Source organism: Malaya genurostris, chromosome 3, assembly GCF_030247185.1.
Source record: "Malaya genurostris strain Urasoe2022 chromosome 3, Malgen_1.1, whole genome shotgun sequence".
In the NCBI taxonomy this organism is placed as follows: Eukaryota; Metazoa; Arthropoda; class Insecta; order Diptera; family Culicidae; genus Malaya; species Malaya genurostris.
Window position 1 is genome coordinate 233,096,331 of NC_080572.1, and position 26,401 is coordinate 233,122,731.

General features: G+C 37.2%; 2 protein-coding genes across 5 annotated transcripts in view; one reads left to right on the plus strand and one right to left on the minus strand.

Moving 5' to 3' along the window:
* The window catches only part of LOC131439010 (uncharacterized), an 803,522-nt gene that overhangs the window by 513,768 nt on the left and 263,353 nt on the right, over nucleotides 1-26,401 (plus strand). The gene's annotated exons all lie outside the window — the stretch shown is intronic.
* LOC131439012 (phospholipid-transporting ATPase ABCA3-like) overlaps nucleotides 17,581-26,401 on the minus strand; it is a 35,926-nt gene continuing 27,105 nt past the window's right edge. The window contains exons 5-10 of the mRNA XM_058609486.1: nucleotides 22,098-22,221; nucleotides 20,628-22,014; nucleotides 20,505-20,575; nucleotides 20,088-20,446; nucleotides 18,154-20,027; nucleotides 17,581-18,087 (exon numbers count right to left, since the gene is read on the minus strand). Of these exons, the coding sequence (XP_058465469.1) occupies nucleotides 17,910-18,087; nucleotides 18,154-20,027; nucleotides 20,088-20,446; nucleotides 20,505-20,575; nucleotides 20,628-22,014; nucleotides 22,098-22,221 (3,993 nt within the window). The 3' untranslated portion in view covers nucleotides 17,581-17,909. The remainder of the gene's footprint in view (nucleotides 18,088-18,153; nucleotides 20,028-20,087; nucleotides 20,447-20,504; nucleotides 20,576-20,627; nucleotides 22,015-22,097; nucleotides 22,222-26,401) is intronic.

Consider the following 26,401-nt stretch of genomic DNA (forward strand, 5'->3'; position numbering starts at 1 on the left):
AGTGTGTTGTTTATTTATGTTTCTCATAGTTGCACTTCTAATCTTACCCGTATGTCTATATATCACAAGCAAGCATCCACAAAGCGGAGCAAAAACTTGGTATTACATTCCTTTTGTGGAATTCGACCTTTCGTTTCAACAGACATCGCAGCCGATGTACAGAACCATTGATTGCTACGGTCCTACAGACACTAGGAATCCTTTCAGGGCTCGAACATACGATAACTAGCTTATAAGATATATCTTCGTTCCTATCGTTCGCCCGATAAAGATTAATGATAAAATATAAAATTTTCATTTTATACATTGCTCTTGTAGCTAAGTCACGGAGGGACGAATATGAAAACCGCAGTGGATTTCCAATATTGAAATTTCATATGATGGAAAATGTGATTCATTCAGTAATTTTTAGTTTATTACAGCTTGTCGCTTCTAATAACGAGACGATGATTTACAGTGTATATACACGAAAGTCTTTATTAAAATGAAGAACTGCATACTTAGTTCACTTTTGGGTTATTCCTTCTCGAATGGATTCGAATATTCGGCCAATGTTATAATGAGTAACAATTTATATAAAACTACCGATCAGATGAGAAATCAGAACTCATAATTCGAGAGCCAAATGTGTTCACTAACTATTAGAATATAGAGCGGAAAATTGGTGCCAAAATCATAATTAGCCCGCTCATACAAAATCATGCGCGTCTCCTACGCATCGTAAATCTTCCGGTAATTAGATCCCTAGTGAAAAACGTACACCCCTGTTAAAGTGCGAATAATATGGTGCAAGTACGTATCCAGCATCAGGTATTATACTACAACGTTTTAATATTTGCAGCATAACAAGAAAAGTTGAATAAAGCAACTCTCTTCAATTGCTTGATTTTCTCCAAAAATACTGCCGGGCGAGAAATGCGTCCCAGGTGGTAACCCTATTCTCTTCCGATTCGGAAAATATTGTTTTTTCTCGTATATGTTACTGTAAGATATAATAAATGCTCATTCAATTTTTCCTACTTTATCATAATGTGTTGGAGTAACATTGCAATTCTTATCACATAATTGAGTTTTTAGAGAATACAGATAAGTACAATTTTGCTATATAGAGTAATTCAAATTTTCCATGAAAATATCTGGTATCTCTGTCTACTCGTGAAGAAAAGCTACTTTCATAAAGAACTGTCAAAATGAAAGGAGAATTTTAAATAAGTTCATGTTTTCAACAGTATCTAATACAAACGTGTAAATTTATTTTTAAAAATCATTACAGAAGGGAAATAAAAAAATTTTGTGGTAATGTCGAATTAAATCAATAAGCTAAAACTAAAGTTTATTTAGAATGGATCATTATACAGGGTGCCCCACGAAAAATTTCGAATTTAAAAATAAAGGTTGATATATGAAATTTATTTAGGAAAAATGTTTGGTTTCAACGCGGACGGCGCTACGTGCCACACAGCCAACGAAACAATCGATGTTTTGCGAACAATCTTTGAAAATCAAATACGCAGCAGAAATGATGATGTGAATTGGCCCCCGAGAAGCTGCGATTTGACACCGCTTGATTGTTTTCTTTGGAAAGCGGTTAAAGATAAATGTTAGGTTGGCGTAACATTTATCTTTAACCGCTCCAGAAACAATTGAAGACGGTATTCAAGATGATATTGATGACATCAGGTCAGAAACAATTGAAAATATACTCAACCATTTAGTGGATCGGATTGGCTATGGCCAAGTCAGCCGTTGGGGTCATTTGAACGAAATTCGAAATTTTTCGTGAGACACCCTGTGCTTTGATCAATAAAATTTTTCAAATGCCTAAGAACAGCTAGTAAAGATTTTTTAAAAATAAATGGTACTCAATTGTTTAACGTTCGTAGCCAAGTTAGTAGAGCATCAAGTTTCCATCTTTTTGCTCGGTCTGGTTCGCGGTAGTGTACGGAAAGACCAATATCAGCATTTTGGCGGAAAAATTAGTAATTTTTCTGATTTTAGCTAGATATTTTTTGAAACAACTAAAAAGATCTTACTTTTGCTAATTCGGATTTTTTAATTCACATTCCCACATAATGATTAAATATTAGTTGAAATGGCTAATTTTTCAGTTGAATTTACCAATTAAACGTGCGGCGTGTTTTTAGCTAAAACACACTGCATTTCCATTGAACTAATTTTCTAGTTTAATTAGATAAATGAAATGTTTTTTTCAATCAACATGAATGATTGAACTCAACAGAAGGTGTTCATAAATTCAAGAATTTTTTGTCGATTTCGATTGATATCAATAGTAGATTTTAGAAATAATAATTGTTGATTCCGGTATTAGTTTTTAATGATTACAACTAAATAGGAATATTGTGACTTAGGTCTTTATTGGTACCAACAATTTTTTTTATTTGAACTGATGTTGATAGTTGATTTTAGCAATAATCATTCTGCGGTTTAGTAATATTTCTTCTGATTTTAGCTAAATTCACCTATTGACCTTGACCACCACTTATAATAATTCATGTAATTTTACTTTATTTCAACAAATGTTAGAAATCAATTGAAAATTTCGCAGTATATATCTGAAATACAAAAAAAAAACTCATGTTGAAATTAACGCACTGATCCAATGCGACACACAACGAACCGAACTTCGGTAAATACGATAATCAATGATTTTGTAAATTTGAAACGTGTGAAATAAAAATCGACAAATTTAAAAATTGACATTTCGAATGTAATGAGCATGCACCGGTAATCAATCCGGTTTATAGGCGGGAGACGAATACCAAAAAACAAACAAAAAGGAAAATATATTAAAATTGGCTACCACCGGCAGAGAAAACATATTATTCCTCCTATAAAGTATAAAAGAGTGATTACCGGAGCATGTTGACCAACATTCAAAATATCAATTTCTCAATTTGTTGATTTGAATTTTACGTGTTATAAATTCTGTAAAAAATACTAGCGAGTAACTGAAGGTGAAAATTTTCGCAATTTTGTATAAAATAAAATTCATATACCGAACAATGAGGTTTTTCTGATGTTTATACTAAGTTAAATAGTTAATAAAAATAGCGCTGTTCGCTCGGCGAAGTAAATCTGTGTGTGTGTGTGTGCTGGACCGATTTTGACAAACTTAAATTCAATTGAAAGGTCTCTTGGTCCCATAGGTTGCTATTGAATTTTACCCGTATCGGACTTCCGGTTCTGGAGTAACGGGGGAAAATGTGTAAAAAAATGAAGAAAATGTGCACTCGATTTTCTAAAGAACCGCTCAACCTATCCTCTTCAACAAAGATTTAAATTAAAGATCTTTTCCACAGGTTGCTATTGTATTTTATCTAGATCCAACTTCCGATTCTGGAGTTACGGGGTAAAATGCGCAAAATGAACTAAAAACGTTTCATCGATTTTTTCAGAGACTGCTCATCCAGTTTTCCCTAGCGTATATTCAAATAAAAAGTCATACAACCCCATGTAATCCTACCAAATTCTGGATCCGGATACGACTTCCGGTTCCGGAATTGCAAACTAATAGGTAAAAATATCATATTCCGGGGCGTGTTTTTATACATGACACGGAAAAATTCAATCAAATGCATTCAAATAACCGTATAATTCTTGAATTGGACAGATTTGGTTAGTTGATGACCAAACACATTGATTGTTGGTATATCTGATCTTTGTTTCAGATTCCAAAGTATCGCAAAAAAGGGATCGTGTAATCCAAACCGGAAATCACTTCAATTTCTTAGAAGCGGATGAACCGATTTTTAAGAACTAAGATTCGAATGAAAGGTCTTATAGCAAAGCCTTGGCATTACATTCCTTTTGTGGAATTTGGCCTTTCTGTTTCAACAGACTTCGCAGCCGATTTTTAGTATACAGAATTATTGAATGGCTAGTACTATGGATCCTACTGACACTACGAATTCTTCCAGGTCGGGGCTCGAACATACGACAACTGGCTTGTAAGACCAGTGTCCTTTGCATTGAACCGCCAACCCGGAAAAAGGTCTTATAGTCCCATAGTAAATTTCAGAATATTATTTATATCCGACATCTGGTTCCGGAAATATGGGGTAAAATGTGCAAAAAATGTTAAAATAAGTGGACCTCTAAGAGTTAGGTGCACTTCTAAGAGTTAGCTAAACCGATTTTCACAAGCTTAGATTCAAATGAAAGGTCTTGTGATCCCATACAATTTTTTTTGATAGGACTTCCGACTTCGGAGTTATGGGGTAAAATGTGCAAAAAAAATTGAAATGTATGAACTAATTTGTCTCAAATATGGAGTCATTACCAGTAGACGGTAAAAAAACTGATTTCGGCAATCATGGTTCCCGGTTTCCGATTCCGCAGGCACTGGAAATAGTGGTCATATTATCCCAAATGGATCTTACCCACTTTTCTCAGCAATGGTTTGACCGATTTTCTTAAACTTAGATTCAAATGAATCTTATCCGGATATGACTTCCGGTTCCGGAATTATAGGGTGCTGTGGGTTTAAAATTGTATACTATCCCTTAAATGGGCGAAACAAAAAATCCAAAAAAAATCTAAATCAACATCAAAACTGCCCCAATCGGTAGTCATTACCAGTAGATGGCCAAACAAAGCGATTCCGGTTATTCATTCAAGAATCGAAGATAATTATTGGGAAGAATACCACAGTATTATATATGATAGTATGATTGATGTGAGAAAGGCATCATTGCACCGCTAGGAAGTATAAAACAGGTTTTTTACTTACCGACAAACCCAACAAATTACTATGTCAAACTTATAATGATGCGCTTTACTCAAATATTAGAGAAATAGATTAAAGAACGGCGATTACGGAACAACCGTTCTGATCAGAGTTGCCAATGTTCCAGATTTTTAGACACTCTAACAAACGAGACATTTTGTCAGATTTTACCAATTTCTCCTGATTTTCAAATTTTCTGCATATAAAGTACCAGTTTCATCAGTTCTATTGCACTTATCTCGAAATAAATGGTTTAAAATCGTCAAATAGGTAGAAAAAAAAATGAAAATAAGGCTTGCAAAGGAGTTGCGTCACAGTACAATTATAAAGTTTCGCTGAAGAAGAGTTAAACTTTACGTCTTTATTTATTTATTTATTTATATATTTTAATCAACAGACAAACTAAAGTCCTAATGATTATTTCTAAGAATATTCAAAAAATTCGCTTTTATTCTGCTACGAGGAAAATGGAAATCGAATCCCATAGATACGCCATTGAAGGTTCGCTGCAATCCAATAACGGCACCGTTGATTCCGTAGTTAGTACGACGTAGAGGCATTCTGAGGAGGTTGTTGTTGCGAAGAGCTCTAGAACGAACGTTGATGTTGATTTCACTAAGTAGTGCAGGGCAATCAATATTGTTCGTCAAAATATCGGCAATCAGCATTGCACGGAACAGATCTCGGCGTACTTGTAGAGTATCGAGTCCGATGAGCATCGCACGGCTTTCATAACTAGGCAGCTGGTGAGGGTTATTCCAGGGCAAACGACGAAGAGTGAAACGAACGAATCTGCGCTGTATTGATTCAAGTCTTAAAGCTCCATTATGAAAGTGAGGGTTCCATACTGACGAACAATATTCGAGTGTTGACCGTACAAGCGAGCAATAGAGCGATTTCAAACAATATATATCTGTGAATTGCTTGGCGGTTCTCATGACAAATCCTAGACAACGAGAAGCTTTTGCCACGATGTACAAAATATGCTGCTTGTAATTCAATTGTTCGTCGAGAAGAACGCCAAGATCTTTGACACAATTGACTCTATCAATCACTGATCCTCGAAGACAATAATTGAAACGAATTGGTGTTTTTTTTCGTGTGAAGGTGATAATCGAGCATTTGCTGATATTTAGCGTCATTTTATTAATTTCACACCACTCTGAGAAAATTTCAAGCTCACTTTGAAGGAGACAGGCATCTTCAAGAGTCTTGATAATTTGGAATAACTTAGGTCGTCCGCGAAAGATAATCCTGAACCTTTCAATGAAAAGTTCACGTCGTTGAAATACAGTAGAAATATCAGTGGTCCGAGATGACTGCCTTGTGGAATACCAGAAAAAGCAAAAAACTCCTTGGAAACATTTTCATTGATCTTAACCGCCAGCCGTCGATTGCAAAGATACGATTGAATCCACCGAAGAATGTTGGAACCGAAGCCCAGTCTGTTCAATTTGGCAATTGTGATAGCGTGATTAATTTTATCAAACGCAGCAGAGAGATCCGTGTAGACAACGTCCGTTTGATGACCTTTAGACATAGCATCCGTTATAAACGTCGTGAAAGTTAGTAAGTTAGTGGCCGTTGAGCGTTTCGGCATGAACCCGTGTTGAGTTTCAACGATGTACTGCTTGCAGTGATTAAAAATAGGTTCCAATACGACAAGCTCAAACAATTTAGGAATAGCGCTAAGAGCGGTGATACCACGGTAATTGTCGATGTTCTTCTTGTCTCCTTTTTTGTACACAGGAAACATATAAGCAGATTTCCAGATATCAGGAAATACTCCAGTCATGAGTGACAGTCGGAACAGAAGACATAGAGGTACTATAATACCACTAGAGCATCGCTTCAAAATAACTGCCGGGATACCGTCGGGTCCAGCAGAGTATGAAGACTTCATTTTTGCGACTGCTGTTTTTACGGAACTTGCGCTTATGTTAATTGAATTCATTGACTGTCCCAAAACGGGAACGTTAAGTGCCGCCTGGGTGATTTGGGAAGGTGCTAAGATTTCTCTAGAAAATATCTCAGAGAATTTTTTTCTGAACATTTCGCAAATTTCCTGCATGTTAGAACTTGTCTGTTCATTGTAAAACATAGATGAAGGAAGATCTGACTCCTTCCTTTGCTCGTTAACGTGCTTCCAGAATGATTTTGGATTAGACTTTAATCTCCTCTGTACACTGCGTAAATAGTTGGCATAGCAACGTTCAGCTGTCTTTTTGTAAACTTTGTTTATTTCTACGTAGTTTCGCCGGAGCAACAAACCTCCGTTCTTAGAATATTTCTTTAGTGCTGTCCTTTTTAAACTTTTCAGTCGTCGTAGTTCTACGGTTTGCCACGGTACTTGTTCGGGTGGCTTACTAATTTGTTTAGGGACATATTGGTCAATAGCATACATCAGAACGTTGGAAAATGTTTGAGCTGCAAGATTAACATCGCCATTGTCAAGAATTTCACTCCAGTCAATGCTTGTAAGAAATGCAATAATACTATTGTGGTCAGCTCTTTTAAAATTATATATGACGATGTGAGATATCTTGCAACTGTTCAACGATCGATTCCATTCAAGCTCAATGTGCAGAGGAGGATGATGCCTAACGGACTTCACCAGAGGAGAGGGTGCTGCGCTGATTTTAGGTGCACAGTCCGAGTTGCTTGAAAAACATAGATCGAGGATTCTGTTGTGCTCATTTTTAACGTGATTTACTTGACGCAGTAAATTAAAACTGTACCGGTCAAGCAAGTTGATAATACCAGCGTGAAACGAGGAATGCATTGGATCTGCAAACAGAAAACCATCGGAAGCTGTGAGCCATTTCAGGCATAACGTCTGTGTAGATCCTGAAGCTGCTATGCACGAGATCGTAATTTACTAACGAGTCAAATACGTGATGTAAAGAAGCAAATGGAACTTTAAGATTTAATTTTTTAGCACCTGGCATCCTTAGATCTGATTGAACACTTCGTTATGCCGGACTCGAGAAGCGGTTTCAAGTGTGTAGGAATTCTACACATGCGATTGGAAAAGCTCTAGGTCTAGGGCGAATTGTACTGCACCGAACAAAAGCTCTACCACATACCCGAACTCAATTGGTTTAGATAGTAGAGGATAATAGATAATAGAGGAAAACATCGCACGAATGTAGTTTCTCTTATCAGCAAGCGGCTTTATCGTTAACATCAGCGTATATGAGATACGGTTCGATAAGTTCAATTGCTAATGAAAGACTGCCTGGCGACTAGAGTGCCTAGAACCAGCGTGACGACTTCTCATTTGTAATCCGAAATGTTGGCAGTGTCGTCAGCTTTTCATTGTAATTGACAGGTCGTTTGCTCGTTTGGAACTGGAAGCTGTCATTCCAAACGAACAGCTGTCGTCACTCTGGTTATAGGCACTCTACTGGCGACGATAGTGGAACGCGGAAGACATAAACTGCAAGTGGCAGCAGGGTTGCCATCAACTTTATTATAAAATAAAATGTTATAAACCCGGATTAAACAAAATGGATTTGAGAACACGAAATAAACACAATTACGAATTTACTGAGGTCTTTTTTACGCGGTTTTTCACGTGGTTTTCCGAAGTTACGCGGATTTTTTCACGCGAATTTACAAAGTTATCCGGTTTTCTTGTTTTGTCTTAGAAATGCATGAAACGTCAAAATCCGATGGTATCCCGGAACGTTTTTAATTCAACTCTCTAAAAGAAAATTTAATTTTTAATTCAACTCTCTGACAGAAAATTGTCGATTCTATAATTTTTTAGACAACAGCAGATCCCGACGTTTTATGCATTTCTAAGACATTTGGTATCAAAACAAAAAAATTATTTATTTTTGCGGTTACCGTATCTCCCGCGTAAAAAAAGACCTAATTCTAATTTAATTCTCAATGATTTTTGTTTTAGAGTGTCACAGCTTTAGTAGAAACGCACCAATAAGTAAATTTTGTTTCCCAAAATTTGGTTTTATTTGAAAAATCTATTCATGACGATTAGTTTTTGAATATGACGGGACCGATGATGCCACCAGCGTAAACTTCGCACCAAACAGTGCACTATTCTGGATTCGGTGGTGTTTCGAGAACTTCGTGAAGGTTGAACTTTGTTTGTTCTTAAAACCCTTGAGCCAAAAAATGTGGCTCGTCAGTGAACACAATTTTGCGATAAAAAAGTGGTCTGCTTATCCAATGCCCCAGACCAGTGCGAGTGTCAAGCGGTCTAGAAAACCTCAATGGGTCGGTGAGTTTATGACTTAGGTTTTCTGGAATTGTCATGGTATACTTTAGATGGAATATTTCGAAAAAAGAAAAATTACGGACAGCAAGCATTAGTGCGACAGAAGGCTTAAAGCTCAGCGAAATGGCCTCACTTGAAACTGAAAAAAAAAGTTTTCTTGAACAATACGCCAGTACACAAGATCATCGCTATTATACCAATTGCTTCCTCATTAATCTCACTCATCCGATTTGGCTTCCTCGAACTATTTATTTACTTTTTCACTTACTATTATTGTGTCCATCGGATACAAGATTTAAATTGACAATTAGAGTGGGAAAAACCCCATTTGAGTTGAACTGAACCAAAACCACTATCTTTTCAAAAACATAAACGAAAATAATAATTACAATGAAACCTAATGCCAGTGTCACAAGTGTCACTAATGAAATTGATATAATAAAAATTCAAATCACAGTAGATCGTTTAAGTTTTTTTGCAAAATAACAAGATGATTCACCAAACACGAAAAGATCATCAACAACGGTGAAAGTTCGAAGGGAAGCAGTAATCGGTTCCTATTCGATATCCGAAAATTTACTTCAGAGTGTAATTCAGGAGCATCCATATCCCCATTGATCAGTTTTGCAATTAATAATGCTTGTTGGATTTTTCGGTGCCGATGAAGCGTATCGATTCCTAATAGTTGACATCTGTCCAGAAATGGTGGCAAATTTACAGGTTTTTGTAAAGATACACGGAACGACCGAAATTAGCTCTGCGCCTAATTCGTATTACTGTTTTTGAATTAGTTGATTCTAACAACAAAATTTCCAAAATAACTATAAAATTAGTTAAAATGTAGAATTTACTGTGCTGAAAAAAACTCTTATTTTTAGAGAATGTGTTTAGTTGGCGAATATTCTGGACACAAACCAGCAATATTTCAATCCAACACGAAATTCTCATTGACAACTAATTTCGTTATTAAAATCAGAAACTTTGATTCTATTTATCTATCACCGTCATTACTGAAGGACAGCAGTGTCAAAGCAAAACAATCCATTCAAAAGCTAAAAGGGACAGTCTTGTTGAAACTGCTCGCAAATTGTTTAGATGTTTTTCGCATGTGTTACGTAAACTGTTAGTGGAAAGTGTATTTATTCAGAATTTGTGCGCACTTGAAGCGATTGTGCGTAATAATGTTTTTACGCGGAACAGTGATGTGAATTTCGAATGTTTCACTCTAATTGTGATGAAGGTTTTTTGTATCTTCAAACCTTCCGAGCTGCGCCGTCCGGTGTACTATTTGTATTCGGTTTTTGTTTTCCGAGTGCTCAAAGTTTTCAGTGAGAATGAAGAAACAGTGATTTAGAAGAAAAAAAATTCAAAAAGATGTTTACGTTTCGTTTATGTCTTTTTCTCCAACACAACATCGTATTTATACCTGCCAATATAGAAAAGACAACCGCGTCTGAATTTTTTTCGGCAGTAGTGTGCCATCTAGTGGCTAGTAGTCATTAAGGTGTTACCGTTTCGGTGACAGGGCGCCATATAGCTGCAGATTGCAGAAGCCAATTCAACCATTCATATTGGTTGAAAACAACATTATATTTCTTTAATTCAACTAAAAAATTAGTTGACTGGATATGAAGTGTACCTTAGCTAAGAAATGACAGTACGTTTAATTTGTGAATTCAACTAAAAAAAATAGTCATTTCAACAAATATTTTATTATTATTAAGGGAATGAGAATAAAAAATCTAAATCAGCAAAAGTAAGATTTTTTTAGTTGTCTCAAAAAATAACTAACTAAAATCAGCAAATCAACTAAATTTTTCGCGAAAATGCTGATTTCGGTCGTTCCGTGTAAGTTTCGTAATGCCAGACGAACAAATCGTTTTTCAACTCTCTCAATATCAGGGTGCACGCTATACGAAATTGAACAAAGCACGTTGCGAACGGAGCAAAGCCGCACGTACCGTCGCGTACTAGTTTTGCATCGTCATTTTTAATGACGATTTGAATGTTTTGACACTCATCGTTCTACAATTTCGGAACCGGAAGTCGGATTTGGATGAAATTGCACAGCATCTTTTAGGACAATAAGAGCTTTAATTTGAATCATGATTTGTAATCATCGGTTCAACTTTTTCAGGACTTTTAAAAAATTTCAAGACCTTCTATTTGCTTCTTAGTTTGTGAAAATCGGTTAAGAAATTTCCGAGAAAATTGAGTGCGCATATTTTAATATATACATATTTCCTTGTAATTTCGGAACCGGAAGTCGGATCCAAATGAAATTCAAGATGAAGTCATAAGATCTTTCATTTGAATCTAAGTTTGTGAAAATCGGCTTAGTCATCTCTGAGAAAATTGAGTGACATTATTTGTCACATACACACATACATTCATACATACAAACACACACATACACACAGACATTTTGTGATCTCGACGAACTGAGTCGAATGATATATGACACACGGCCCTGCGTGCCTCGATTGTAAAGTCGGTTTTCATAGTGGTTACTTAGCCTTTCCATATAAGAAAGGCAAAGAAAAATTATTAATTATATTAAAACACACTTTTACAAAAGCATATCCTATCATTCCTCAATATATATGTAGCACCCTAACATACAATATTCATTATACTTGCACCTTAAATTTAATATTGATCAAAGTAAGCGAGAAAATAGGAGTAGACAAAAACAAAATGATCTAGTTTCCACAAAGTACTGAAATAGAAAACACGGAGAGGTCTTCTGAAACAGTGTTCCTTCCAATCAACAATGATATAAAATCCGCTAAACAGATTAACAATATTTAATTGAAGAAAACATTGAAAACTTCGTGCGAAATTTGAAAAAAATGTGTGCAGTAGTTTTTGAATGACGATGGACACAAGGGTGGGACAAAATATTGATTTCAGCTCCACTAAACTTTTCGTGTTCCTTTTGGGTCCCATAAGCACCATGCAAAATTTTATCCCGATAGGAGAAACTATATTTTCGCGCCCGCGGTTCAAAGTTTGTATGGGATTTAGTATGGAAAAACCAACTTTTAACAAAAAAATCATCTGGAGGTCACCCTATATACTCAAAAAATCAGCGGGCATGTAATTTTTATAGGAAATTTAATGAGGAAGAAAACCTTCGAAGACTGTAACATAATCCGACATCTGTAAAAAATGTTATTAAAGAAAAACCGACACAAGGTCCGAACGATGGCTCATTCCATAATGTATCTAGCACCACTGCTGTTAGTGGTGGTAATATGAGTTTGCTTTCTTTTATTATGCTACAACGGTTGATCTGAGTTGTTTGATGTCTTCACAATAGTTGCTCGGTGTAGTTTGAAGATTTTTTTAAACTTAAAAACCATGTTCCAAAACTCACTGTAAAGACACACAAAAAACTAACTTTTTTATTTGAAGAAATACAATTTTGAAGTCTTCCACAATATTGTTGATGAACTCAAATACTATAACTTCGTCGAAGATATAAACCATCTGTCTCATAAGGTGTAGAAGATATGGACGATAGAAAAATAAGAAAAAGAATAACTTATAATCAATGTTTTTTCATAGTATTAAATGAAATCATCCATATCTTTTAAACCATATGAGGCTGATGGTTTATGTCTTCGACAAAATTATAGTGTTTGAGTTTATCTACAATATTGTTGAAGACTTCAAAATTGTATTTCTTCAAATAAAAAAGTTAGTTTTTTGTGTGTCTTTACAGTGAGTTTTGGAACATGGTTTTTAAGTTTAAAAAAATCTTCAAACTACACCGAGCAACTATTGTGAAGACATCAAACAACTCAGATCAACCGTTGTAGCATAATAAAAGAAAGCAAACTCATATTACCACCACTAACAGCAGTGGTGCTAGATACATTATGGAATGAGCCATCGTTCGGACCTTGTGTCGGTTTTTCTTTAATAACGTTTTTTACAGATGTCGGATTATGTTACAGTCTTCGAAGGTTTTCTTCCTCATTAAATTTCCTATAAAAATTACATGCCCGCTGATTTTTTGAGTATATAGGGTGACCTCCAGATGATTTTTTTGTTAAAAGTTGGTTTTTCCATACAAAATCCCATACAAACTTTGAACCGCGGGCGAGAAAATATAGTTTCTCCTATCGAGATAAAATTTTGCATGGTGCTTATGGGACCCAAAAGGAACACGAAAAGTTTGGTGGAGCGAGAAAATAATTTTTCCCATACAACCTTGTCCCACCCTAATGGACACCGACTTTCAAAACCTGCTTTCGAGAAAAACGCGTTTAAAGTTTATGTTATTGTCTATAAAATCGAAGGAAACAATTTATTACTCAAAGGAGCACGTAACAATCGGCTGACAAGTTCGTATCGTTTCTATGAGAAGGCGCCACTAGAATTAAATCCATACCATTTTCAGTTAGTATCAACCTTCAAAAGATACGTGTATAAATTTGACAGCTGTCTGATTATTATTTTGTGAGATATTGCATTTTGAGTGAAGCTACTTTTGTTATTGTGAAAAAAATGGAAAAAAAGGAATTTCGTGTGTTGATGAAACACTACTTTTTGATGAAAAAAAGTGCCGCCGATACCAAAAAATGGCTTGATGAGTGTTATCCAGACTCTGCACCGGGCGAAGCAACAATTCGTAAGTGTTTTGCAAAATTGCGTACTGGTCATATGAGCACCGAAGACGATGAACGCAGTGGACGTCCAAAAGAGGCTGTTACCGATGAAAACGTGAAAAAAATCCACAAAATGATTTTCAATGACCGTAAAGTGAAGTTGATCGAGATAGCTGACACCCTAAAGATATCAAAGGAACATGTTGGACATATTATTCACGAATATTTGGCTATGAGAACAAAAACAACAACGAATTGATGATTCTGAGCAGTGTTTGAAGCTGTTATATCGAAATAAAACCGATATTTTTCGTCGATATATAACAATGGACGAAACATAGCTCCATCACTTCACTCCGGAGTCCAATCGACAGTCAGCTGAGTGGACTGCACGCGATGAACCGAACCCAAAGTGTGACTCAACAATCGGCCGGTAAGGTTATGGCGTCTGTATTTTGGGATTCGCATGGTATAATTTTCATCGACTACCTTGAAAAGGGAAAAACCATCAACAATGACTATTATATAGCGTTATTAGAGCGTTTGAAGGACGAAATTTCACAAAACGGCCTCATTTGAAGAAGGAAAAAATTTGTTTCATCAAGACAATGCACCGTGTCACAAGTCGATGAAAACCATGTTGAAATTGAACGAATTGGGCTTTGAATTGCTCCCTCATCCACCGTATTCTCCAGATTTGGCCCCCAGTGAATTTTTCCTGTTCTCAGACCTCAAGAGAATGCTCGCTGGTAAAAAATTTAGAAGCAATCAATGGCCTATTTTGAGGCAAAGGACAAATCGTACTTCAAAAATGGTATCGAAAAGTTGGAAGATCGCTATAATCGCTGTATCGCCTCTGATGGCAATTATGTTGAATAATAAAAACGAATTTTGGCAAAAAAATGTGTGTTTCTATTAAACGATACGAACTTTTCAGCCGAACTGTTAGGCTCTAACATTCTCAAAAAGCCATATTTTTTCTTTTGTAGTTTGTTATAATGAAACATTTCGAGAATGTTTTGTCAAGTTTTTAGGTCAATCGAAGCAGAAATCTTGGGCCTGTGTGCGCAGCTCTTATTTCTTCGTAGTATGAGATCGGCAAAGATAAAGGCCCATAACTTTCTGAGTTTTGTTCCGATAGGCTTCAAAATTTCACAGAATATTCTTGAAATGTTTTACTATCAGAAAATAGAAAGAAAATTATAAATGATTTTTCAAAAGTGTTAGACCCTACCCCCCCCCCCCCCTTAATTTAATATGGAATTTAAGGTGCAGGGTTAATAAATACACCTCTCGACTCAGTTCGAAGAACTGAGCAAATGTCTGTGTGTGTGTGTGTGTGTGTAACAAAAATATGCACTAACTTTTCTCAGAGATGGCTGAACCGATTTCCACAAACGAAGATTTGAATAAAAGGTCTTACGATCTCATAGCCTGCTCTTGAATTGCATTTTGATCCGACTTTCCGTTCCGAAGTTACATATGTGAAAATTTGAGGAAAAGTGTGCACTCAATTTTCTCTGAAACTGCTCAACAGATTTACACTTACTAAGATTCAAATGAAAGGTCTTAAAGTTTCCTAACACATTCTATCCGGATCCGACTTCCGGTTTCGGGACTAAAGCTTGATAAGTGGAAATTTACCAATTTCATTAGTATTTTCTCACGAACAATGGTCAAAAACAGTTACAAATCCCATTACACTGCCTGATAAATTCTTCTAGTTTGCAAAACTTGTTCGTTTGTGGACATAAAAACTTAATTGGGCACTACCTCCCCCCCTCCCCACTACTGGTCCTCCCTAGAATTGATTTTGAAATTTGTTTTGTTTTGATTATAGAGGTATTAGCCTTAAGGTCATTCGCCTCTTCGGGTCAGAAAAACGTTCTGGCCCAATGTGCGGGGTTGGGAATCGAACCCGGATGGGCTGCGTGAAAGGTATCGACTTACCCATCACGCTATACCCGTCCCCATAACTTCGATTTCTCTGCGATGCGTAATTTGAATTAAAGCTTCTATTATCTTTAAAGCTATTGTGAAATTTCATCCGGATCCGACCTCCGGTTCCGCAGTTACAGGGCGATGAGTGTCTAAGCTTTCAAACTGGCATATAGAATGACAATACAATACCGTGAAACGTGGAAGAAGAAAACGAACGATGCGTGCATTGTTCTATTTCGTACACGCGGTATAGAAAACAAAACGGTTACGGATGTCTGCTACTAGTGTGTGATATTGGAGAAAGACGGTGCTGCGATTGATAAAAATTTGCGCTATTTCATGATAAGTGCGACCGAAGAAATAAAAGAATGTAAAGCCGGAGTAAAAAAAAATAAATTAATAAAAATGAATTTCAATGAATTGAAGTTTATTTGAAAAAATATGCAATGCAATTTTTTAGTAATACCGTGCAGGTGGTGTAGTGATGTCCATAATAATAATAATAATAATCCAACTACATGTTTTATGCTACTGATTCATGCTGTTTAGCTTCACTTACGTATGCAGAAGTAACAGGTTCGTTACGTTTGTTAAATTTCGTTTAATTGGTTCAATCGAAAAAATACATGATATAGTAATGTCGTTTTGCATTGAGAACACTCGTGGAGTGTTTTACTTGATTCGTGCACTTTTCGTGCAGTCGGACAATCAAAACAGGCGCACTGTGTTTCATTGATTTGCACCGCACGAAAAAATGCACTTTCGGGGCAATTCGTGGTCAACTATTTTGCACCCGTTCTCTTTTCAGAGCAGCAAGCGTGCAAACCAAACTTTACAAAACCGTTTCATTGATCAACTGTCAGGGCAAAACACTGGCACCGAGCGAGTGGAATCAATGAAAAACGACATAAGTCTAGTACCGTTTTCGTTTATTGATCAGAGCAGCCCGAGAGCTGACCCAGAGTCGCCCAAACAACTTTTGATATGTTTGTTTTAGCAACCTGGGGTCGCTCTAGATCGGACTCCAATCGCATAGTTTCTCGGGTCGCACCACAACATCCATGCGAGTTTGTTTATTTTTTATTTTTTCTATGAGTTGTTGTTTAGGGCGTGTACCAAGTGTTCGTCTTATGCGGAGTCAGAGTCGTCCGCGTGTAGGTTCAAAAACGAAAACGGTATAGGTTTGACTAGGTTCAAAACTGTTCCAATTTGAAGGTAATATTTGTTACTGGCAAACGAACCAACCTCGATTATTTCAGTCATCTGAATCCGTTTTCGGAAGAGCTGGAAATGATGATTGGAAACTGCAAAAATGATCTCACTCACTTTTCTTCAAGATGGCCAAATCGATTTTCACAAACTTATAGGTTCAACGTCTTACAGTTTCATACGGAATTCCTAAATTTATTGTGGATACTACTCCCGGCTCCGGAGCTGCAGGGTAAACAGGATTTGTAGAGTGTGTTAGATTAAGTTCGAACAAACTTTCCTATTTCTATTCAATGAACAGTTATTTTTTTCGAATTCCACAATAATATTAATGATTTTATGAGTAACATGAGAAAGGCATCATTACACCACTAGGTGGATTAAAACAGTTCTTTAAAAGAATGTGTTCATGTCAATTTTAGCGAATTTAAGTTGTGACTATTGATTTTTCGAATGATGTTTTGATCATACTTTCAAACTTTATTCAAATTGGTTCCACATATTTCCACCTTTTCGAGAAATTGATACTTGAAAATGTAGTATTTCGTAATAAATCTGTTCAAAAACCTTTGAGTTTGTGAAGTTTAAAATATGCAACCTTGGACAAAAATATGTTTTTTTATAATTAAAATATAATTGTAGAACATTCGAAAATTCGGAAAATCATTGAAAAAAAGTTATGATGAAAAACTTGATTTTGGGGGTCTCAAATAAACAATGCATCATATCTCGACACCAATGCATTTCCAAGCGATCATGATTTCGGCATGTTTTCTTGTTTAAATATGATCTACAACTTTTTTAAAGAAATAAATACCCTATCTCGTATTGTATGCAAAATATTTTTTAACACAATTGTGGATGGATTAATGACAACTTTCATTATATTAAAAGCAGCGGACTATATCAAACAGAAATTTTTCTGAAGACATGAGAGCTCAGAAATCAAGCCCGGAAATGTAAATGAATTAACGTTGTTTTGACATGATTGGGACCACTGTGCAACGGTATAAATGATTCCTCATGATCAAACGATGATAATGAGAACAATTTGACTACTTTATTTTAGGGTTTTATTAATATGTTCCCGATCATCATAACTAAATTGATAAAAGTTGTCAAACAAGAATTGAAATTACCCGACAAGCACTTTTCATACTATTCTTTGGTATTTAGTGAAGAACAAAAACACCTGCTCCAGTGAGGTTTGTCCCAAAGCGTAATCTTCAATACCCAAACGCTGCTTCTGGGATTCCATCAAACCGAACATTTGCGACCACTTAAGATTCGTCTGTGGTACGTGGAAGCTTAAGGAATCCTGATATTGTTCCCTGCAAAAACAAAATAAATAATCAATCTTCCCGTATCTTGCCAATAGCCATGAATCAGAAACTTACTTCAACACGGCTCCATTAAACGTTAACAGTACAAACGCTTTCACGGCTTCCACCGCCTGCTGTTGCAGTGTTCCATCTACCGACTTCCTAATCTTAACTGTCAACAGGAAGCCTTTGGAAAACTTATTCTTCAAATGTTGCGTTGACCCCAAACACTTGAACTCTCCGTTCACCATAATTGCCAAACGGGTGCACAAAGCCTCGCATTCTTCCATGCTGTGTGACGTCAGTACGATCGACTTTCCTGCGCTTCGAACCTTGCTGATCATATCCCAGAATTGTCGCTTGGCCCCGGGATCCATTCCCGTTGTCGGTTCATCCAAATAAATCACCGACGGATTACCCATCAATGCCAAAGCCGTACTTAACTTTCGTTTGTTACCACCGCTGTATTCCTTGGCTTTTTTGTCGATGTGTTTCATGAAGTTCAAATCTTCTGCCAATGTAACCGAAACATTCGAAACATCTTCAATGCGGACACCTCGTAGCAGAGCATAGATTTTCAGAGTTTCTCTACCGGTAAGATCCTCGAGAAGGGCATCAAACTGCGGACAGTAACCAATGTTTTGATAAACAGTACTCATGTTAGACTTTATACTAATTCCTATAACCCATGCCCCTCCGGATGTAAAGCTCTCATCGCCCGTCATCATCTTAAAGGTGGTCGTTTTCCCGGCTCCATTAATTCCTAGAAGTCCAAAGCACTCGGCACGATCAATTGCTACCGACAGTTGATTCACTGCCAATAAACTCTTATAGTATTTGGTAAGATCCTTCATTACCAAGTTGTGATTGCTCAACTCTGCCACTGACATCATCTGAACTCGTTTCTTCTCCGCTAAAACATCCGAGTCTACCCCGGTATCCGATTGCATCAAAAGTTGATTTCTGGGTTTCCGGAATTTCTGCATCAATCTCGCAACGAATCTGTATTCGAACGCTAGAATCAACATAAACGCCAACAAACCAACGATAGTCAGCGTTAGTAGATGTCGAATAATGCCAAGCTCGTCAAAAGAATACAGTTCTTGTATGCAACATTGCCCATTCATTTTGCACATCATTTCTAATGTGCAGTCTGGTAGCAAATCGCATTGCTTCTCGCAGAATAATTTGGAGCTAGCTACTTGATTCATATTATTCAGTCCATGAGTGAGCGCAAAATTTGGGAACAACATAAAGAACCACTCCAATCCTTTTGCCAAGTCTTGCAGATCAAAACCATCAAATTTAAGCAGAACAACTGCCGTGAAGAAAATCGACCCGGAAGCAATGTTTATCAACATGAGTATCACGAATCCTGTTGCAGGGGTTTTGAACAAAAACGAAATAAGGTAGGTCATGGGTAGGAAAGCAATTCCAAAAAAGATCAAAAGAAGAAATACGTTGCCCAGATCACTGAACGAGGACCATCCTTCTTCCTGGAATGCCGCCAGAGTTCCGATGTAGATAAGGCTTGTGACGATGAACATTGCTAGATCCCACACGAAGGCAACTCCCCAAAACAGCAAAATATTCGTTCCACTCACGTACTGGAGCAACTTTGCTCGTGAAGTCCGCTCACGAATGTAGAACAGTATGTACATAGCAGCCACGAACGCCATGGCAAATCCCGTGTTGAAAACCAACTGAAAGCCACTGTTGATTCCGGTGTTCAAGGTCTCGAACATAGTTGAAATATTGAAAGGAAGCGGTTTGTTGACTACGGTGAGTTCGCAAGTTGAACAATATGAGTTTAGTGCAGCATTGTACAGCAGAGACAGTGCCAATGGGGCAGTATGATATCCTTTGTTGTTGAACCATGCAGTGTAGTTCTCGGCGAAGGTCGCTCCAACCATGTAACGGGTGTTGACTTCCGAGATTGATTCTACGGACTAATTTGATAGCATGAAAAAGGTGTAGGATTATTATAAGGTTTTATCCCAGTCTCTTACTCGTTTGAGGATGTAATCAACCATCGGTTCCGTGATTGTGTCCAATCGATGTGAACCTCCAATGCTTCTAAACTGTTGTTGATAAGATTTAACTTTTGGGTCTTGGGGATTGCCTTCCAATACGGTAACTGTTTTCTTGTAGGAGTCCATCGTCATTGTCAGTGGAGGTAGATCTTCATCGGCGGCAATAGATCGGGTTATAATAAATGTTAGAACCACGAAAAGTACCGGTATTAGGTTCCGAATGATCAGTTGAATCCAGGAACGAATCGTAGATAGGGCCTTCTTCAGGATTTGTGCTTTTACTTGATTCACCATAAGTTGGACACCTCTCAGAAGCTGAATGTTGTTTAACGTGTCTGAAGTTTGAGTAATGTTCAAAATTAATCAAACGAGAATCATAATTATGGCACTTACAGCTCTGACCGACAGTATCAATAGTTGTTCCATTGGGGTTAACAGTATCCTGTAAAGTATCACTTCCTGCTCTGTAAAGAAAAATGTTAATATTTAAAACAGTATCATTGTGTTGAAACCTACTTCAAAAACACTTCTTCCATGGTGGTCAACGAAATTCCATAGCTAGTGATTCCGCATTGCTCCATATTGGTCTCCAGCTCTTCCAACATTGATTGAAACAGTTTTATGTAATCTTCCTTCAACACAAATGACAATTCCGAGCCAATATCTGTCTCAATTCGAACATCCGGGATATATCGTCTCAAAATATTGCAGAGCAATTCTCTGTTGCAGTTTGGTCCTTTCACACAGATAAGTCTGTAACCAACGCCAAACGTTTTCTTGAGGAAGAAGGGCGATCCTACAGTTTTCAGAATCCCTTCTGCCATGATTGCAATGCGATCTCCTAGAACATCAGCTTCATCCATGAAATGTGTTGACAGAAGCATCGTTCTGCCCTTCTTTTCACGCTGCAGTAAATCCCAAAGAGCCCGTCTCGCTGATGGATCCATTCCCGAAGTCGGTTCATCCAGCAAGACTACTTTCGATCCACCACAAAGAGCAATTCCAACTGCAAGTCTTCGTTTCATACCTCCGGACAATGTCTGCGACTGTGCGTTTCGTTTGTCTACCAATTCCAATCTTTCCAGGTACTGGTCTGTCTCCGATGCTAAGTTTGCCTTGGAGATTCCTTTCAGTCTACCAAAAAAGTTCAAATGCTCTGCGACAGTCATCTCATTAAACAGTACATTGTGCTGTGGACATAACCCCAATGATTGTCGTACTCCTTCAATATCCGTTCGAATGTCATGTCCGTTCAGGTAAGCCGTTCCCGACGAAGGGGAAAACATACCGGTCAACATGGACATGGTCGTTGTCTTGCCAGCTCCGTTGTGTCCAAGCAGAACTGTTATCTGATCTTCAAACATCTTTAGATTCAAACCTTCAACGGCAGCTTTCCCACCACTGAACACTTTCCTTAGATTCTTGATTTCTACACCGGCTCGTGCCGAAGTTGGATCCTCTTCGAAATACCTGGAAACTTGTCGCTGAATTTTCGTTGGTCGTACTGATTCCTGCTCAGTTACTTTCGCTGACCTCCAGTATTCCCTTTTGAACAGAAAATTCCAAGGTTTTGCCACGCCAAATTCACCTGGCATAACCTGTTCGACGTACAACGCTATCAAAAGGTAAATCAACGCATCGACCAGAAGCATAACCAACACTAAACCGACGCTCAACCCATCGTCGATGGTGGCCGGTGTGAACAAGCTGGACCACCGCAGTCCCTGTTGATTCGCTTCCATACGCACCGTACCCAGGATGCCGTATGACATCCCCGAGTTGAAGAATAAGCTCCAGCCGAGTTTGGCCCCGGTGCTCATGTCATCGTAATTCGACGCTGTCACATTGAATGGCATCTGGAACACGAACCACATCAGTCCGGCGATTCCGGCTGCCATGTTGGCTGTCGAGCAAGAAGAATTATGTGAGTAGAAGAAAACGGAGTTTGTCCAGTTTTCCGAGTATGGCGTTACGAAAATCACTCACCTTTGTTGAAGAAAACACTCATCATAAAACAGAAACAGATGGTTGCAATGCTGTAGATGAACAGGAATAACCAGACGGCTGACCAGTCAGAGTATTCCAAAATGGATGCATTGTTGATAGGAACCTGAAGAGAAGTAATAACATCTTTAAGTTGATGTTAACATAAACTAATAGTTTCATTGTGTTTTTTTTCTCACTATCTAAATTGTTATTATTCTACCAAAAACAAACTCAAGATAGAGTCAAAGATAAACTCAAGATTACGAAGCCCCATATAAATTAAAGAAAAACTACAAGGATCAGCCCTATGGGGTTGTTCGAGTCATTAATATGGAACAAGGCAACCAAAATTTCTAATGATATACAATCAAACAGTTTAATCACACTTTTGAATCCGCAATTGCACAAAAGTCTGCTTAGATTGATCTTGTTTAGGAACCAACACCGAACATTGTTTGGCTTGATTTGTTTTTATTTTACAGCTGACGAAATTACGCCAATATCCCAAATGTATGCAATTATATGTTTGCACATACTTGCGATACGGATTTCGATATTTAAGCTTCTCTTCGTCAAGTTTGGGTTCAAGTTTTGTATGCGAGCAGTTATTTTTATAGCGTTAAGTTGCTCTACCATTCTACGATTTCCGTTGAAGCGATAAACTTTTTCTTATCATCAATCGAGTTCATCTTATATAAATTAGAAATTTATCTTAAGCACTCAAAATTTACCCTAAGTAGTTTTTTTGTGCCCGGGTTGGTGGTTCAATGCATAGGGCGCTGGTCTTACAAGCCAGTTGTCGTATGTTCGAGCCCCGACCAGGAAGGATTCTTAGTGTCAGTAGGATCCATAGTGTACTAGCCATGCAATGATTCTGTACACTAATAATCGGCTGCGAAGTCTGTTGAAACAGAAAGGCCAAATTCCACTAAAGGAATGTAATGCCAGGACTTTGCTTTTAGTTGTCAATTTCTCAGGCGAAACGGCAAAACATGGAATTTCATCCGAGCTTGCGTAACACAAGATCAGAGCATACCAATTAAAGCTTCAAATCGTTTTATGGCACTTTTTGTCTTGCTGTCTAGCAACAACCTACCTACAGCATGCATGCAAAATTTCAATCATATATAATTGAAAATACGTGGCTTGATACATTCTAATCGAAACTTAGAAATATTTCCAATCAAATGATGAAATAATATTAATAACTGATACAAAATAGAGCGAGCTGTAAGTGTTTCAAACCTGACCACATTTCTACATGTAGTTTTCCTTGAGTTTTCTATGATAAACATAGAAAAGCGTCGCAAAAATACCATGGTTACGCTACAAAACCAAACGAAAATAAACAAAAGTTTGCAAGTTTTGCGTAAAAATTTTTTGGATCTGATTGCTTCTAAGTCTTAATCGAATTAAATATTACGCTAGTAGAATATAATAAATTACTTCTACATTTAAATACAAAGAACCGCAGAAAGTGTTGTGAGATTGTTCGATATTATGCATATTTGAACACGATTTGTTACTAATATGAAAACAAACATCATCATAGTTACACGACGCACGGAGCGACTGAGCGTTTGATGTTTCGGTTCAACTAAGGGACCGTTCATAAACCACGTAGACTCACTGTGGGAAGGGGGGGTCTGACAAAATGCTACGTAGTCTCTTTTTTTTTTTTAATTTTTCAAACAATTTACTTAGTTTGATGGCCGGCTAATTTCCTTCGATTGATCAAAAAGACAGTTGAAATTGCGTATTCAACCAAATGCATGATGCTTGAGAGCAGAATTGCAATTTGTCACGTCGAATAACCTTGACAGACTGACTAAAAACATCGTCGACTGTAATCTGTACTGTGAAAGTGATTATCAAATGAGATACTCCGTAGTTCTACGACCAAGTAGAAGTATACTCAAAGACAGGCGACTCTATTGTTTTTTCTTCATTCTTCGTGAAAAAATAAAAGAAAGTACTAACATAAACACAAATTGAAAAAGCTCATTATTCTTTGCAAAAAGTCATCGGATGAATAAATGTCTTGTTATGCTTTCCGATTATTATTTAGTCACATCGTAATCAAGCAGTGAAACGAAAAATGAAGATAATGTCGATTGCTTCTGCAATCCATGAGCGTCCTGACGAGTGAAATGTCCAGAGAATTTTAGAAATCGGTAAAGGACCGATGTTAGTAGGGTGACAAAATGATCAAAATTGATCACTCATCTATAGCCGATCACGAATAAGAGCAAAAAAATTAATTAGGAAAATACCAAATCGCGAGGAAGTATAAAAAGTTATTCATATTTTTGTTCTGACGTGAAGTAGTCAGTGTGGTTTCTTCCAATCAAAAAACGGATTTGAAAAATCATAATGATTGGAATTGCGAAAGTAAACATTTGCCTAAAAATACATCACAGAGCTTGAAATCGAACCAACCAATTATTTCCACCCGTAAAATTGTTTATTTTAATTTGCAATAATTATGGTTTCGGCTTTATCGATCTGTTGAATAAGAACGGCTGTTATATACTTCCTGACGTTACGACCACTAGTTATGGTCTTTTTCAAGGGAAACTGTAACTCACTATCTTATCGTTCCTCGTCTAAAAATCGTAGGCCCACGAACGGTTGTTTAAATAATATGTGATTTTAATCACATTTACTTTCTCAACGTTCATCCAGAGAAGCTGGTTGAGATTAATTGTATATCTTTACCTCTTGAATATCTTGAATAAGACTTTATGACAACGGTACTGGATCAGATTTTATTTATTCTTATTACAGAATGTGAACTATAAAAATCTAGCAGTGATTGAAGACTTAGTAACCTTTCACTGAAAAATTATTAAAAAAATTGTTTTGTGACAAAGAAATGTCAACGTAGATTTTTTAGAAAGATGAATAGAGGGGGGGGGGGGGAGTTAATTGGAAAGTCTACGAAAGTCTACGAAGGGGGAAGGGGGTTTAAAAATACCAGATTTTGGTCCAAGTGCTTTATGAACGGTCCCTAATCATTGAACTGCGACTGACGGTGACCTGATTTTATCGAGGGGTCATATTTAAAATGGTGTATGAAAAATCGTAGACTATTCCATCTTGAGTTTATCTTTGATAAAGTGGGCTGCGTCTTCTTATGTATCTTTTGAAAAGGACCTCTAGATGAGCTCGGTTCACTGTCAGTTGCAGTCTTTTGAAGCAAAACAACAAGCGTCTGATCGCTGGATGCGTCGTAAATATGACAATGTTTTGTTTATGTTTGAAACAATATCAAGTTACAGTATGAATGATATTGAGCAATTTTGCTCCATATCTAGTGATTCCTAAAATATGAAAGTAAAAACTACTTAGAACTATTGCTTTGAATTTATTTAGTTTGTTATTGCCTCATCAAACGAAGCATTAAAGTCAGTTCAAGCAAGAAACCATTATGTGCTGAAGGTAAACATATGTTTGCTTCCTTCCTAACTTGTATTGTTTCCATGACATTTTGTCGGAACTAGTCGACGCTTATGACCGAAGGGTCAATAAAATTACATTATTACTTACCCAACTGATTCACGATTACAGACCCCCCAATGGATCGGATAATTTTGAGTTTATCTTTTTGATTATACTATTCAAGAGTGTAATGTAAACTTATGTCGTTTTCGACATACCCAGTGCAGGCTCTAACTACTGTCAAGTCATTGGTTTGAAGCCAATTTCGAACCTAGTTCCAGCAACAATGAACTGAAATTCGGGTCAGTTTCGAACGTGATTCTTACATCGGGTTTGCTACCAGTACGTTATTTGTTAAGTGTGAGCCCAACTCAATTTCGAGGAAATTATTTCTTTAACCCGGGCCAGTTTCACGTTTCTCAAGCGAAAACGACAATAATGACGAATTTCGCGTCTAAATCGTGTTCAGAGTTGGCTGCACCCTCTCAGATTTTAATAATACTTGCTGCACATTAAGACTTTGGACCGTATGAATAAAATGTAGTAAAGTCTGTTGTTTGTAGTATTTTCTCAAAAACAAAGTCCACAGAGTATAACGTGGGTTGGTATGAATAATAAAACAACTTCGAACATGTAGTTATGCTGCATTTGATGAGCATTTACTGCATGCCGTATCGCCACGGAGTCGGAAAACCTGCATGAGTATGCACAAAGCAAGAAACGTACTTTCTGTTGCAAAAATGTCACTTTGTTTAATTTTTCTACTTCATTTCATCAGTAAACACACGAGTAGCAACCTCTGGAGATATCTGTCGTGACCACCAGCCAATTTCGATTGCCGTCTCTCCATTTTTGAACCGTCT